The sequence below is a fragment of the Gobius niger genome (genome assembly GCF_951799975.1).
Source record: "Gobius niger genome assembly, chromosome: 8".
Lineage (NCBI taxonomy): Eukaryota > Metazoa > Chordata > Actinopteri > Gobiiformes > Gobiidae > Gobius > Gobius niger.
Window position 1 is genome coordinate 8,995,999 of NC_136859.1, and position 17,524 is coordinate 9,013,522.

At 41.9% G+C, this 17,524-nt stretch overlaps 1 protein-coding gene across 1 annotated transcript; it reads right to left on the reverse strand.

Moving 5' to 3' along the window:
- Positions 1 to 3,627: 3,627 nt before the first annotated feature.
- LOC306966716 (uncharacterized protein) lies at positions 3,628 to 7,013 on the reverse strand (the record flags this gene model as incomplete). The annotated part of the gene is made up of 2 exons (XM_079561529.1): positions 6,950 to 7,013; positions 3,628 to 4,193 (listed from the first exon to the last, which is right to left on the reverse strand). The coding sequence occupies exon 2, from the start codon at positions 4,168 to 4,170 to the stop codon at positions 3,628 to 3,630; it is 543 nt and encodes a 180-aa protein (XP_079417655.1). The 5' UTR covers positions 4,171 to 4,193; positions 6,950 to 7,013.
- Positions 7,014 to 17,524: the final 10,511 nt, after the last annotated feature.

Sequence of the window (17,524 nt, forward strand, 5' to 3'; positions counted from 1 at the left end):
CATTTTTTTTGCCACTTTTTCCATCTCTTTTTTTGGTCACCTTTTTTTCACTTTTTTCACACTGCTATCAGGCCCTATACCTGACTTCATTTGAACATATTTTTTAAAAGAGTAAAATCTGTCTATTTTTCTATCTGTATTTAAGCAGTAGAAGAGAAATAAGACCAATTCTTGCAGTCTGCTTTGTTTTATTGTGCTTTATTCTAGCTGCAAGATAAGATAAGCCTTTATTGATCTCACAATGGAGAACTTCAGGGAAATGTGCAATACAATTAAAGAACAGGATAATGTGCAAACAACTGAATCGTAAATAGAAGTATCTTATATACAATGTACAGCAGCTATTAGACGCATCTTGTAGCTGTAACAAATGAACCTCTACCTGAGAATGTCTACTACCACTTTATTAAAAGATAAGAGATAGCAGGAAGGCGAGCGATTTTACTTAACCTATAAGGAAATGAGCTTGATACGGACTGCAGGCTGATGATGCGCAGCCGGGCAGATCCTCGAGGCACAACCAGCAGCAGCATTAATCAGGGTGGGACATCGGCTCGCTCTGTCCAAGAAATCACCCACAGTAAACCCAAAGACTATAAGAAAAGTAGTGTATTTTTCTGTGTGATTTTTTAATTTTTTATATCTGAATACGTGTTCCTGTCAGTAATTGTAAGCCTTTGTTGATTTATGATTTTTCCAGAAATTCCCAACACATAGCAAAGTTTGACCTCATAAAAGGTCTTTATGTTTTAGCTTTGCAGTAAACACCTCATGATTATTGTCTCTCGGACTGAGGTTGTGTTTGTCCAAGGAGTTTTCTCTTCTGGTCAATACTCCGCACGGGTCTGCCAATCAGTGCCAACTAGTATGACCCTCGGAGTCGTGGGAAGACTTTCTGGCGAGGGGATGCTGAGAAACATGATTGCCCCCAAAAAACCTTGCTGCCTTCATGTGATCTCATAATAATGGTAAATACCAGTTTCTGAGTAGAAAATTGCACATGAACGCCGCCTCATCTCGTGTTTTCCACTGGGGAACTGGGAGATAAATTTGATGCCCGAGTTCCCGAGATGAGATAACCTTTGACCTTTCAACACAACAGAGAGCAGTGATGATACGTTTTCATGTCTTTTAGCTGATTGTTATGAAGCTGACATTGTACATTTATCTACTTAAAGGGGCTAGATGCAAGTTAGCCATTTTATACTCACTACTGCCACCTCAGGTCATACGTGTAACTTCAGCTTCTATATTAAGCTCGTGCATGACGGCACTTTGGACCCAAATCAACACCTTTTTGAGCGACAGTGCAGGATTTTAGAGGCAGTTGTTTCTGAACAGGTCTGAGTTCATTCTACACATTAGGATATTGCTGGAACATGTAGGGGGAGAAAAAATACTACATTTTAACATTTTTAAATTCTGTATAGTCCCTTAAGCTACTCCATAACTCAATTACTTATTGTTTCGTAAATAAAAAAAAATCAAACTTTATTTGTTTTTTTTACAAAGTAGCAGTAGTTCAACATCTGTAGACGACTTTCTCACGTGAAACACAAAACTCAACATAATGCATTTGCAATTTCCACTTCACAACTGACAAGATTCATCTTTACCAAAGCACATGAAGGCAGCATTATTCTGTGCTTATTTCCTATTGAATTAATATTGCCTGTGATGTGTACATCATCCACCAGGAGGTGCTGTAGAACCCTCAGCACCCTGGATTCCCGGGGCCTTGTAAACCCTTGTGTGTGCTGCCCATCATGGCTAAACGATGAACTGCAATTTGTATTTTTTTGAAGAGCCAAACAAGCTTACTACTTTCAGAATGGATGACAGAGGACATGGTACATGTTTTTATTTATATTCATTCATTCACCTCGGACATAGTCACAGTAGACACTGAATAAAACAAAATAACGAAACAATACAAAAAGCATGATACATTTTGCAGAACAATCACTCAAGACTGAAACAAGTCAGGACAAGACAAAGACAAAGACAAGACAAACAGATAAGACATACAAGACATACAAGTCCTTGACATATTTTCCATCCAATTTCCATTTTTTTTTTTTTTACAGTGGCTCTCAAAGAATGGGCACTCCACCAGTCTTCCTTTGTTCTGTTTATCCTTATACATATTTTTTCCCCCTTGTTTGGATTGTTTATTGGTTGTTTTATGCTAGTTTATCTCTGCATTAAATCTTCCTCTTCAACCTCACAATATCTACACATAGAATTCTCCATAATGTTACATAATTTGAAGTATTTTCTTGTTAAAAAAATAATAATAATAAATTGAAACACCCTTGAATAAGAATCAAAGGCTGTTTTATATATATTCTTAAAAAACCTTTTCCATAATATAGTTATGTTGAATTCATCTTCCCATTTAGTACAACCTCTGTGAGGATAAAAGGCAGTTCCAGACATGCACAAATTAAATTTCTTTACACTTGTTTATTTTGATGACATGGTACTTGTTATGAAGAAGTGGAATTACCACCGCTGGATCAGGGCAGCCATCGAGATCAGGAAATATTTCCCAATATCTCATGGACCGGGACAATAGAGCCTAAACCTTATCTCACACCTGGAATGCCTTCATGGAGACACACAAACTATCTGTCTCACAAAAAACAAAAGAAAAAACATACAAAACGACAGAAGACAGTTTTCAAAGGAGAGTGATTAGCATTGTCAGGGGCTAACTGATCCTTATGTTTATAATCGCTGGATGTTCATGCGTAGCAACAACACGCAACCTGAAATTTAAAGCAGGGAAAGAGTCCAAAGGGCATCAAGGGTTACAGCATTAGATGGATGGATCCGTGCGGGGAGTGAGAACCGCAGAGATGCAGGTGCTTCGTCATCATAAAACCACAGCGAGTTTTGGCTTTGACTTTTGTGCCTTTTGGCCGTTTCACATCTCATTACAGTCAACGCCGTGATTGACTGCCCCCATTCAGACTCGTACTGGGACAAAACATTTTCTGAAGTTTCAGGAGAGTTTTATTTTGTGATGGAACAAAGTCTCACCTTGAAAAAGAGAGAAATACCCGACTGAACTTATAGGTGAAATGTTTGAGTCCAATAGCATCACAACAAACGGCTGGAACATGTAGGGGGAGGAAAATACTTCATTTTAATATTTTTAAACTCTAGAGTACCTTTAAACATTTTTTTCAGGCAGTCCTAATATTAGTTCAGACAATAAAACATACCTGTATCACGCAAAAAACATGTTATAAATGATGTTCCTTCATCAAAAAGATAGCCAGAGTAGTATTTTGCTTTATTGCAAACAATGATTTGGTTGCAAAAAAAAAAAAAAAGATGGAACATGTCAATGTCAAGTTCGACATTCATCACAACTTCATCTGTTTGTTAGCATGCCATTGGCTAAACATGGATGCTCATATATATATACAGTGGGGAAAAAAAGTATTTGGCCAAAATCCAATACAATGTCTATGTGAAACGGACCAAATACTTTTTTTCCCCCACTGTATATGTATATTTTAGCACATTTATTTTCAACCAATATGTATAAATCAGTCCTGAGATTAGAAAAGCAAGTTCTGTAAAGCACTTTAATTTACATTGCGTACAAATTGTGCTCTATCTGCTTGCCTTATATGCTCTACCTTTTTTTCTACCCGAGATATTCCTTAGATAATCCAGGAGATGGGGTCCAATTCTATACGTCTCCTTTTCCTTATAATGCGCCGATGCGTAAATCTCCTCAATGCATTTACTGTTATTGTTATACTTGACCAAAACTCTGTCCATGTTGCTTTTTGGGTCCTTGGGATTGTAGTATTTCCGGACGTTGTAAGGCAGATCCTCCGCTTTGGGATAGTGCAAGTTCCCCAGAGTGAAGTAGGTGAACTGTTCTGTGTCTATTATGGGCGGCAGGAGCGGCGAGGGCCCGTGGTTCTCAAACTCGTGGAAGCCGTAGTCTCCTTCGTCGGGGTGACACAGCGCCACCATGTTGTTGTCCAGGCACTTCTTGGCGTACCATTTCAGCAGGGGCAGTCCGTGGCGAGGCGGGGGGCGACCGAAGCCACTTTTCTGCAAAGCTTTAGGGGAGTCAAGGGTCTTTATGGCGGACGAAGTTACAGCCACGAGAAGAATCAAGAAAAGCAGCCACTGGGACGCCATGTTGGTTGCCGTAGTGAAGAGATCTGTGAAGAATAGATAGATCACGTTACTTTTGGTCCGATATGACTCCAATAAAAGTAATAAGAATGGGCCACATTGTGAATCGTTAGACTGTACTGAAGTATTTGCTGTAGAAAATGCTTAAAGGGATATTTCAGGATTTTTGACATAGGGCCTCATTTCCTAGTTATCCTAGTTATTCTTAGTGTTGTTGATTTCTGGAGGTATATATATTTTTGAATTCATGCAGTCCTGATATTTGAAGAGTTTAGTGGTGCATGGCTAGTGCTAGGCTAGTGCATGTCTATGGTAACTAGTAGCCTGCATTAAAAACCTCTTCAAAATAATGGCCTCGTCCTCCAAACGTTTCCATATCTGATTTGCAGAAAGCTCCTTTGTGAATTCCACGTGTAGTAATGCCGGCCGCAGGTAAACAAACTACTGTAGATCCAGTAACCGAGCAGATCACTCCGCCACTACGTAGCTTACAACCAGGAAGCTGATGCTGCTCAGATATTAGTTCTTTTAAATGCAAAATGATTATATTTCAAAAATTATTGAGTCAACACAGACATTTATGTTGGTAGTCTGATGTTATAAGTGATTTGCCTCAGGTGCACTGTGCTTGGGTCAGACTGTTTTTAATGCAGGCTACTAGTTACCATAGACATGCACTAGCCTAGCACTAGCCTAGCACTAGCCTAGCACCACTAAACTCTTCATTTGTAAGGACTGCAAGGATAAAAAAACAACAACAAAAAAATCTCCTGAAAGTATTCAGTAAAGTACAAATCTGTTGAAGTAAGTGTCATAAATAATAACATTGCAGCTTCAAAAACATAAAGATTGCGCTTAAATTCAACACCTGTACTGGACAGAGACAAACCTTTCTTGTAGGGAGTCTTTAGTTAGGACCTGATCTTTTGTGTCACGCCAGGACAGATATGTGGAAATAGCCAAAGCACACACTGGAGATAGAAGTCGTCTCAAAGATAAGGCGTTTATTGCCGTTGTTCCTATAGTTTCAAAGAACCAGTTGATGACTTCAGAGAGAGAAGAAGTGAAGTCCCGTCCTCCGCTGACAGTTCCTTTTTATCCTAGTTTTCCACACCTCTATGCGGAGAGGATGACTGCCTGTGAGTCAGTTCTTTGTGGCTGTGTGTTTGTACTTTAACTGTAGTTCACGTTCTGTTCAGAATGACAATGGTGACGACCACTGTCTATCAGCTAATCTCACTGATATGGTCTTCATGTTCTGTAGTGTGCAAGCAAAGCATGAGTCAGAAGCTTGTTCAGATTTGCTTCAGTCCGGTCACTTTCATTTGACATTGACTGTACAGCGCCGCCTACTGTTCTGGAGTGTGCATCAAAGGGCTTTTAAAATGAACAAAACACATGGCCATATTCACCTTATTCCGGAAGTTCGTGTGGGCGCCGCCATGAATTGTGCCCGCCCCTTTTCTCCTATCAGTCAACATGGGGCTGGAGAAGTCCAGATAAACGAAAACAAAGCCGTTTTTAGGTCGCACAGAGAAACCTTGCTATGTTGACTTGTTGGTGCAAATGAACATTGGACATTTTTTACAAATCAATCGAACATTTTCCCTCGTTCTACGTTTAAATGAACGGGCTTCGCGCTTGACCGGAAGTGTCAATACAACGGGAAGTGCCGAGACAAGGCAAAAAGAGGCAAAAGTGGGTGGGGCGGAATAAGGTGAATAGTATATACTTTTGATTTTGGAAAGTATTACATATTAATCTTTCAAACATAGTGGAGTCAAAGTAATGACAAAGTAATAGCAACAACAATGCCACTAAAATAAAGTAAGAACACTCTACTTCAGTAGTAAATTTACTTCAGTACTGTACCTGACCACCTCTGAAAATCGATGATGTGTGTCAGTTGTGTACCGCTTCGTCACCCAAACAATGACAATAAATAACTAAATGACATTTCAATAACTAAATTGACGGCAGCAAATAAATAATACTAATAATTTCAGCTGACTATAAAGTAGGGATATCACCGCTTTAAAAACACAACTTTCACCAACTAAATCTCAGTGAATATGGTATATGCTTTAAAATACATTATGTTGTTTGTCATTTTGAAGCTGAGGATGCATGAAATACCTAAAGTAGCCTAATCAAATCAAATCGGCCACTGCTGGAGTCCCAGGTGTTTGTATTTTGAAATAGGCCTAACTGATCTAACAGATTTGTAAAGATCAGATCACTTTATGCAAATTGTTTAAATGAATGCAACCGAAAAAGCCTGTCTTAAACCCAATGATATTGAGTGTGGAAAAGTCCAATGATCCTTAAATGTTTTTTTCCCGTCAGTTTATCATTGGATTTATTGATCTTGCAATGAAGTAAAGAGGACCATTCACTTTTTCATTCAAAGAAAGCCACTTTTAAGAAAGTCTCTTGGTATCGGTTAATATCGGATATCGGCAGATACTCAAACCCTCAGCATCGGTATCAGTATCAGCAGCAAAAAGGCTGGATTGGTGCATCTCTACTATAAACATCAACGTTATTTCTGAACTGAAACTTTTGACAAAGGTACTGCGACTCACCTTTGGACCTTGACCCAACAGTTGAGAAAGAAATCAAAACATATTTTCAACCAAGCAAAATATGAAATCAAAAGTGATAAAGTTTCAATATTTCATAAAAGTGTCAAATCTGAAGTTTATTTCTCACTTTGTAATTCTTCAACTGCATCGACTTTTCATTCAAATTTTGATTCATATACCACTGAATTCAATCTTACCTTTATAATGTGAAATTCCTGGTCCGTATCGGGCGCAATTTTCTCAGTCGGTGTGAAACCTCAGGGCAGTGGGAACTTTATACAGAGATAGACGAGAGAGGAAACTTCTCATTTCACTGAAAAGGGGAAGTAAAGACGAGTGTTTGTTTTAACTGGTCACGTTCTTGTCAGTGAAAATGGCAATGGTAAAATGTTTTGGGGAAGTACTTTTGTGGGGAATCTCTGGCCATCTGGTGAAAATGAGCTACCGATTTTGGAAACAAATAGACCAAAATGATTCGATTAGGCAAATGAACTTTATTTAAAAGTTAAAGGGGATCTCCAGAGTTTTGATCCTTAGCTACACAGCCTGACCAAAGTCGGCACCTGGATTTAAATAACTGTTCTGTGTGCTGTGTGCCTCTTTTCAACACCGTGAGCCCAAAGAATTACATCAGTTGACGACCTGCACGACCAGGTTATTCCATCAGTGGATTTCTTCTTCCCTGATGGCACAGGCGTATTCCAAGATGACAATGCCAGGATTCATCAGGCTCACATTGTGAAAGAGTGGTCCAGGGAGCATGAGATGAACGACCACCACAGCGTCCAAATCTTAACCCCATTGAGCATCTTTGGGATGTGCTGGAGAAGGCTTTGTGCAGTGGTCACACTCTCCCATCATTAACATAAATACTTGGCCACTCCAACAGTGGCCGATTTTACTTTATTACTTTAGGGTTATTCAATCATAGCTTCTGTCCCAGCTTTGATTAGTTGCCTTTAGCATTAGCATAGTGTTGCTCGCCTTGGCATCAAAAATACAATAGGTTGCTTTCATGTGACATCACAATATTCGAAAGAGCCCATTGTTTAAAATAACTGGCCAACTGCCGATTTCTTTGTAATAATAATAATAATACATTTTATTTGTAGTGCGCTTTACATTTGACACCAAATCTCAAAGTGCTACAGTGGACAGCAAAGTTTAAAAACAGAACATTATAGCATACAACATATATTAAAAGACAGGACTAAAAAACAAAGCATTAGCTGTTAAAATAAGCTTTTGTAAAAAGGTGGGTTTTAAGTCCTCTTGTCTGTGACATATTAAGAGATCATCACATTCTAAATCGTGAATGCAGCGTTGAATTCTCCAAAATGAGTGCTTCAAAATAACATGCATCATGTCCATATTGACTAAGGTTGTTCTTCTGTTTAACTTGTGTTTAACAAACTTATAGCTACCAATTTTCATCACAATGTTTCTCTGTTCCCCTGAGGCCAAGGGAGTGGTGGGATGACTCATTTTACTCATTGCTTTTTCCAATGCAAAAAACGGGCCTCTATCCGTTTCGGTCCCGCAGATATCGGCTTTTATCTGCTCTGTGCTAGATCGGCCCGATATATCGGTCGACCTCTAACTGGAATCGAAGCTAAAAGCGCTCCAAACAAATATTGCAGTGTGTGAACTTTTATTGGTGGCGACTTCTTTTTTTTTTTTTGGTTAATACTTTAAAGCAGTACTACGTTACTCCTGCCCCTAGAGGCCATATCGCAACTGCAGGTGTCGTAGCAAGTTGCAATTTTTTACTTATTAATTGTCCGTGAGAGTAAATACTACGCTGACAGAAAAGCCGAAGGGAGAGAGGGATATTGTACATCCAATTGCACGATGGAAATAATTGTTTTCACTCAAACTTGGCTGTAAATACTGTTTAAAGTGGCGCTAGACCGCAGCTAGCTTGCCTTTCAGCCTGCTAGCTTCTTCTTCGTGAGTCCATTGGTGTGCAAATGGGCCTTCGACCCGTAGGCAGCAAAGTTGCAATTGTGGTTTTCTGGCCAGAGACACTGGGGGGAGATGAAAGACCCTGCTATCATCCCATTAACACTTGTATTACCCCAGAGAGACTACAAGAAGGATTTATTAAGATAAACAACTTTCTTAGTACTGCTTTAAAACATGAAAAGAACATGCTGCTACTTTCAATGATTGCTGGACAGAGTTTGTTACTACTGGACAGTTTAGCCAGGACAATATTTAATTTACCACAGCAGCTTGTACTGAACTATTAAACAGAGATAGTAACCATAAAACTGGGAATCATTGGAACATTGACTTTCCATCAAATTCCCAATAATACTCCCTCTATTCTTTTATTTATATGGTACTTCAGCAAACTGATTTTGTTTTTCTCTAGTATATTCTATGTTCTTCGACGTTTACTTTGGCTAAACCAGGTCAAAACATGGGACACAATAGCAGTCTGGCGGCTCTGGCCACCAGCACCTCAAAATGAAACTAGCAGCCTATTATTCCGACGCACTATGAGCTCATTACACCATTTTGCCTGTTACAGAATGACGCTGTGGTCTCAATAGAGATATTTGAAAGATGAAGCCATCAGCTGTAACCTTTCCTCCTGCCTCTGCGGCGCGTATTCGGGTGAGTATTAGCATCCTTTGTGGCCGTCACACTTGGCAAACGTATCTTTCCTGGATGGAGTGGACTGGCACTAAGCCCTGGGTGGATAAGCCGCTGCGGTGACACCTGTACGGAGAGCAGCTGCCAAAACAAGCCTGTCTACCTCACGCTTTCACTGCTCTGTCGAATGACCCCCATGTAATGTGGATCAGCAGAAAGTTTAATTAGGATTTGTACGGGTATAGCAGGAAGTCATTTTTTTAGTATATCAAAAGATTTACAAACATTGCATTAAACAGGGAGAATTTGGAATTTAAAACGAATTGGATACAGTGGGCTATACTTTCTATTTTGCCAGATTCATTTGAGGCATGAAAAAAAAAGACAAAAAGCAGAAGTGAAGGTCCCGCGGTGTCTCTGCGGAACAGAAAGCAAAACATGTGCAGTCACACCTCATTCATAACCAAAAACAAGTCTGCCTTTCGTCTCCGCTCTAAATTGTACAGTTGAATTGGCTTATTTGACTTTTTTCTTAAGCTTTAAAAATAATCTTGAAATAAGTGAAATCTGTCCTTGATTTGAGAGTATAATTTTCCAGAAATCTGTCCATGGGGCAAGATATTTACACTTAAATTATGATAAAATAAAATAAAAATAAACCGGTCGTGTTGTAAGGGGTTCGTGTTTCTGCTTCAACTTAGCTGTTTACATGAATCACCCAAAGCACACAGGTAAGTCACATTGAACACTGAGACAGGTTCCATTGTTCAAGAAACACCAGTTAGAGCAGTTTATTTCAGATTCTACTGGATATGACAAACATTATGATGTAACAGACCCTTCAGCCAATCAGAGGCGCAGGCTCACCGGCCCAAACGCCCTCTGGCTGATACACGTGTTTCCTTTGGACGGAGCGAGTGTCTGTCAAATCTAGCTAAAAATCCCGCGAGCTAAACACAGCTGTAACGTTTTATATTTTTTTATCCTTAAACGACGATACTGCGGAGAAATAAACCTCATCAACTTCATCACGGACATTGGGCACTATTTTCTAGAGTTCTAGAGGAACTCTGAAAGAGACGCAGGACTTTGTGAAGAACAGCAGCGAGAGCCAAGGCCTGTACTCCCTGAGATGACGAGATGCGTTTCCCCGCATCATATGCACTGGAACCCGGCGCGGATCTGGGGCTCGAGATGATGGAGTTGGAAATGACGCATAATGGAGGAGAAGAAGGACTCACGAAGACAACAATGGTAAGTTGTGCTTTGGTGTCGCTGTTGTTGTGAGTAAAATGGCGATAACCTAGTCTACCCATATAATATAATATGAGAGTGGGAAATTGTGGCTGCTGCTGCGGCGGGGGAGGTGTGATGCGTAATAGCACAGAGCGCGCTTGGAGAGTCTTTGGCACAGCCGGATGTTCAGTTCGTCCTCAGATGTGGCAGGGCTGGCTGAAGATCTGGGACTGCTTTTGGTCCTCACCTATTGCAATTGTGGCTAATTTAGCAAGTGTTTGATTCATTACTTTGCGTTTGACTTTTGGAATCGTCATCACAGTTGGCCAGTTACACTACGTACAATAAAGTCGTTTTTAAATTGGGTTAAATGCAATCATACTCTCGATGGGAGCTCGGGGGCGCTGTTCAAGCAAACATCTTATATGGTCGAAAAATTCAGGGACAAAACAAACGACCACTTGTGTCGGACTTGGAGTTTCTTTCTTTCAACAATGCTTCACCTTTTCTTTGTGTAACCAGGTGGTTAAATATTGTTTTACTGCTACGAGTTTCAAAGTTTCTACCTGCCCGTGAACGCACCGTCACGCTCCGCCGCACTACTGAATGCGCGATTACAAAAAGGTGCGCACTTGAGTTGCTTAGTGTCGGGGCTGGTATGCTGGCGCGTGGGCGCCTTTCTCGTGAGTAACCTTTCCATCTTGTGTTATTTTAAAAACTATTTGTCTGTGCACTGGTTTAATTTGAACTGTTTGGCTAGTTTTTTTTTGTGTGGAGTTTGCTGGGCTGATGCTGCTCCTCGGAGGTGCCCTGATCCCCCTGTTTGTGCACCTTCTGTCTGCCTAAGGTAACTGTGTCCGTCATACAGCCTAGGTTCGGCTAATCGCCAGTGAACTGATGTCTTGCTATGTATTTCAGCTATGTCCACGCTGCTCAATTTAAGCTCCGAATTTTCCTGACAAATCCTGTAACTCAAAGCACTTAAAGCACTACAGCACCTTAGCTGGTTTATGGGGGATTTGTTTGCGTCCTAACTCGTTTTTCATTTGTTTGAGTTGATTTATTAATACATAGTTTGTTTGTTTTGTGAATATTTTCTATTGTTTTAAATTCCCCATTTACGTTAGCTATGTTTTAAGTGTTTGTTTTTGGTTAAGGAAGGGTTATGTTTTAATAAACTTTAATAAAATTGAACTGTGTAAAATACAAGAAATGTATATTTTTACTACCTCTGCTTTGGTTCCTTTTGTTACCAGACTTACCTCGGGCATTGGGTTTGTTTAAATGGGGAACCGCTAGCCTAGCCCCGTGGTTACATTTGTTTTCGTTATTTGTAATTTCATAGTTTCAAGTTTAGAATACAGAAGTCCATAATTTGTCACAATTCTCACAACCCGTATTTGCACAACAGTCCCCAAACCGGCAGTGGGCTCACAGGACGGCAGTGGACCATATTTTCAGTTGACACGTTTCATGGAAATATGACAGGTAGACAAGGTGTGAATAAACAAAACGCGCTGGTCATTCAGTGGATGGCAGGGCCTACAATAAGAAAAAATATTGTCACACAGATTTCCTATAACCTCATAACTGCTAGATTACAGCAAGACCATGTTCTGCTCTCCGAGACGCGGTGTCACCCGGCATGGTTTGTTTTTCTGTGGCTTATCTTGTGTCGAAATGCTGTGGTACTTTATGCATATGGAGCATATCCGTTTGCTCCAAGTGAAACTGGGGGAGTCAGAGGAGCGGAGGATAATGCTTTTAAAGCTTGGTGGCACCAACTCAACACTTAACTGAAGAAATTAGCAAGGTTCTGCACTGTCCTGGCAATATAAACGCTGATACATCCCTGATCTCACAGAGAAAAGTGAAGCATGAACAAGTGGAGAAGAGCACAGGGTTTCACACGGAGCTCATTCCCCTGGAAGGATAGCGATGCACTGTGCCACAGCCAAACCACTGCTCGAGCCGCACTCAGCACCAGGGCCAAGGGACTATCTCCTCCGGGTGGGGAACGCAGGCGAGACTGTGCACAAATAAGCAGCTGTTTTCTCCAAAGCCACGTGGGATCCGTGTGACGTTTGTAAAGCCCTATTCGGAATAATGTGCATGTATAAATTACATTGAAATACAAATATTATTCCACTACTACAGATACACGGATACAGGGCCTTTAATCCCGATTGCTGACTACACCTGTCCACAAACACATACCTGCGAGTGCTGCCCCCGTCTGTCTGGACGATTAGCCGCGCATTAAATCAGTAATTTATGGATGAGAGCACCTACCACGACCCCGGACTCTTGGAGCAGATTGGTGTGCCACTTCTCATTTAGGCAGCAGTGTCCCCTCCATATCACCAATGTACTGTCGAAAACACATCCAACGATTGCATCTCTCAGAATAATGAAAGCGTAATGAAATGAGTTAGCGCGGAGAAGAGGACGGGGCGGACGTAATGAGTGACGTTTGTTTGTCCCAAAGTGGTTCCGCGCTCGGTGTTTGAGCGATAATTGAAAATACTACTTCCATTTGACATTCTGGCGTCTGGCCTGACTTGGAGGAGGACTTTTGTAACAATTGCGCAAACACGACGCCAGGTTGTCTGAATACCAATTAGTCACAAATACCTTTTGGCATCTAGTTTTATGCAGGTTTTAGAAGAGGGATTTCTCAAAAAAACAAACCATCTTTTGTTTTAGAGCGCTGGGATCGTTCGGTCAAATATTGAAATCACTAAGGAGTATGATCCAAACCCAGCCGCCTAATGACCCAACAGAGTTATTGCATTGTCCCATCGCTGGATTGACTTGTAATATATCTCTGTTCCCGTCTCCTCCTCCCTCCTCATCTCTGCGCCCCATCATTCCTCCATTAGTTTGCATTTGTCCTTTGATGACCCAGCCTCTCTCTTTCTCTCACTCTCCGTCCCAAAGTCTTGCAAACTCATTTTCTTCATATCGGTTTTATCTACTGCGTTGACAGAGCTGGCAACGTCCCACGGCCCAACACATTCATAAATTACACTAATACAGACACAAGGAACTCCTAAAGCAAGGGTATTATGCTTTTAAAACGCGTCTTGATCCCTATCTTACGTTTGGTGGTTTAAAAAGGCAATACTTTACTACGAGCGCCAAAGCACTTCAAATTGTTGCTGCTGAAGATTCACAGATGACTCAAACTCGTATAAATTGCTCAAAAAGTTGATCATGGACAACATCCTCCTTGGTGAACGTTTCAAGTTTGTAGTTTTAATGCAATGAGGAACAAGGATCCAATAGGGGTTGGCAGAGCCGGTGCTGGCCATTCTGAGGCCCTAAGCAGAAATTCACTTGGGGGCCCTACAGTACGCATCCCAAAGCTATTCGATGAAGAGCGAACCCATTTTTGGTCAAAAACAGTTACACGCAGTAGTAGTAGGGTAGAAGTGTAACATAATGACCTCAATTTGGGCCCTGCTCCACTGTGTGAGAACCACTAAGCCACTGTCAGACTGTGATTTAGGACCACACTAGGCTATTTCCCCCACTTTTTAAAATGGTAAATATTCATGTTGTTTCACCTTTGGTCCCTGATTTGAAACTAACCTACACCTGCTCCTGATGGTTATTTCTGTCTTACTGCTGAGAATAAGCCTGACAGTAAGCACATTCAGAGAACTGGAGTTACTAGAAGTAACTGCACGAGAACCGTGTGGATTCAACTCTCCTTTCAGACAAATACAGTACGTACAACGTTTTTTTCTCTCTCTTCTACTCGCCAAACTACTGTCCTGATGCTCTGCTAGAGACAAGAAGATAGTTTAAATGAGTGTGAGGCCGATGCAGCCCCGAGTCCGAGCAGAGTAAACACGAGACAAGCAGCAGACCGGAGACCATGCGAGAAAGCTACGAGCGAAGCGAGCAGAGACAGACCGACTGGGGACGCGAGCGCAGAGGCACGTGGGGAGTGACAGGAGGAAGGTGGTAGGTCTCTCCTGCTCTTCCACTTCAGGCAGTGCGCTGCTTCATTTTGGTGTTTTATGTGGCGAAGTAGGCGGAGCGTGAGTGAGCGCTGTCAGAGCCTGTTGCCGTCACAATGCATTCATTAATCAGCAAAACGACACCGTCATTTGACCGAGATACGGGGCCCCTGCGGCTGGGCCATACACAACTTGCATTGTTTGCGTACAGGAAAAAACGGCTCTGGGGGTAGGGTTCTCAACACTGAGTGGCCAGCATATCCTGAGTCAGTATGTGCTATTAGGGCACTTCTTCAGGTGATACTTGATTTTAGTCTTTTAATTTATGCTTTAGTGGTGCATCTTTCTGATTTAGTCATGATTTAGTCCTGTTTTGATTTTGATCAAGGCCTGGTGATGCTTAAAATATTTTCTGAGGCGTTACTTGTTTTAGCTGAAAGTTTTAAAACCTCTGTTTTATAGGTCTTCCCCAGGGCCTCTCAGTGAAACAGTCAACAGAGTATACAGAGTATCCCATTCACAAGTAACATAGAGCAATCCGTACTGTCACTGAGTTCCTATGTCAGTGGTGCGGTCTTTGCGGACGCAGCACTCAACAGCAGGTCCAACTCACATCCCCAGATAGAAAGTAAGTGAGCAAGAGCTGTCCTGGCCCTCTTTTTATACACTCAAACGAGGAACTGCCTGTGCCACATGTCTGTGCACTTTGGGTGGTTTGACTTTTGAGTAGCAAAGTGAATGCACATGAATATTGAGATTGTGTGGGCATCCTGTCTTCAGACTCTCTCACTTTTTCACAACATTACATAAGCATAACATGATGTCAAAAATGTTTTTGAAGGCTCTCATTTGTCCAGGGAGTATTTATCGTTGAGAAGCTATGATTTAACTTCTCTACCACATATCAAAATATCATTATTATTATTACGTTCCAACAACTACTACAGCCGTCTGAGTCAGGCTGCAGATATAATCAATTCCCAGCAAGTAATACATATCCAGTTGCTGCAAGGAGCAAACCACCAATCAATTTTAGCAATATTTATTATTTGGAATTTCTTCCCAGAGATTTAGGCTCCACTAACCCTTACGCACAACAACACACATAAACTGTGCCACCAAGAAGACGTCTGACACAAAAGCCCGAGCCTCCTCTTGATATGGAGGACCAGCTACTCTACTCCAGGCTCTTCCTGGGTGACTGAGCCCCTCCTCCTCTTCACTCCCCTTGACTCCATGACTTGCATTTGGGATCTTGGGTCATAGGAGAGCATGGGGAGACAATCTAGTCTGCCCCTGACCCATAAGAGCAGTTTGAGAAGCTTTGAGGAGAGCAGTATAGTACATTTTGTCCATTATCCATTATTGCATTATTAGCTGAGCCTTTTTTTCCACCTTTTCAAATGCTAATCGGAAATATTGACCTTTTTGCCACTTCTCCAATGAGGCTTTCCAAGTACATTGTGCAAAGTACAAAGTTCCACAATATTCTGCAGAAAACCGCATGATTGACCTAATTCAGACAGGGATTGTGCCTCAGCCGCCCAGGACAAGTGATTTCTATTCAGTCGTAAAGCATTTTGGGCAAATTATCCAGCCGTTGTGAAGTGGCAAGTGCTGCTAATTTTCTGCCGTTTTCTTTCCGCAAGTAAAGAATCCATAATGTTTGACACCGGTAGAATGAACGCAGCCTAGAGGAGCAATCGGATGCCATTTGCAACACAGGAGCGTTTTACAGTGGAGCTTATGTAGGCAGACACTTTATTTCCCATAATAGAGTCCCACTGAGGGGCGTATGGAAATGACAGGCAGCTCCCAGTGCAGCCATTAGGCCAAAGTGCTGCAGAACGCCGGGTTATTAATCAAGTGGTCCCTCAGCAGCACGCTTAAGCCATATTCGCTCGGGATTAGAATTACCTGGGGGCCTCAGGTAAAAGGTGAACATTACTGTCGCCGTTGGAGTTTCTATGCCCATGTCGGTAATTTTGGTTTCTGAAAATAGTCCTCGGGTCTTATAGTCCCAAGTTAGTCGACATGTTTTGGCGCCATGGCGACGTGAAAACAGGAAGTGACCTCCCTCTCTCCTGGTGCAGCTGAATTGCTTGCCTTTTTCAGTGAATTGTTTGCCTTTTTCAGCGAACCACGTTGTTTTTCTGGATACTTTTGTACGTCTTTACCGTGTTTTTGTGGAGGTTTGGTGGATTTGTTTACTTTGAGAGTCCAAAATGGTCCTGAAGAAAGCAGCTTTTTGAAGGTAAACAAACTGCTAGCTTATCAGCTAAACCCATTTGAGATCTACAAACATCTTCTTCTGAGACACTGAACAGTGAAGAGGCACCAAGAGCCCCCACACCTGCAGCACGGAGGAGGCGTCACAAGAGGAGCTACAGGAAACAACAAAAGGACCAACGAGGAGATGGTGATAGACTGTGGAGGGAGCTGTGCAGGAGGAAGAGGAAGGACGAGGTGGAGCTGACCAGTGCAGGACACCACGCTCTGAGACGGGGACAAGCCCAGGAGGCGGTGCACCGTTTCAGATGATCAGAGGAGACAGAGGGCAGCTACAGTTTCTCCATCCTCCAAGGTCATGCGGGTGGAGTGGCTGAAGGACAAGAGATCATGGACCCGGCCGAGGACAGGAACTTCTACATCACCGTGGACACAACCTGATCATCGAGCAGGCGCGTCTGTCCCACACGGCCAACTACACCTGTGTGGCCAAGAACATCGTGGCCAAGCGCAAGAGCTCCACCGCCGTGGTCATCGTCTACGGATTTCCCATCAACCAGTGCTCCTCCTGTGACCAAAACAGTCACAACGATCTTTCACCAAAGAAAAAAAAAAGAGTGGTGCGCACTGAATGGGTGCTGCTGCCGGATGCTCTCTCATCGAATGCAATTTCTCCATCTGTGAGATCAATAAAGTATCATCTTATCTTATCTCTTATCTTATCTTATGTCTGTGTTT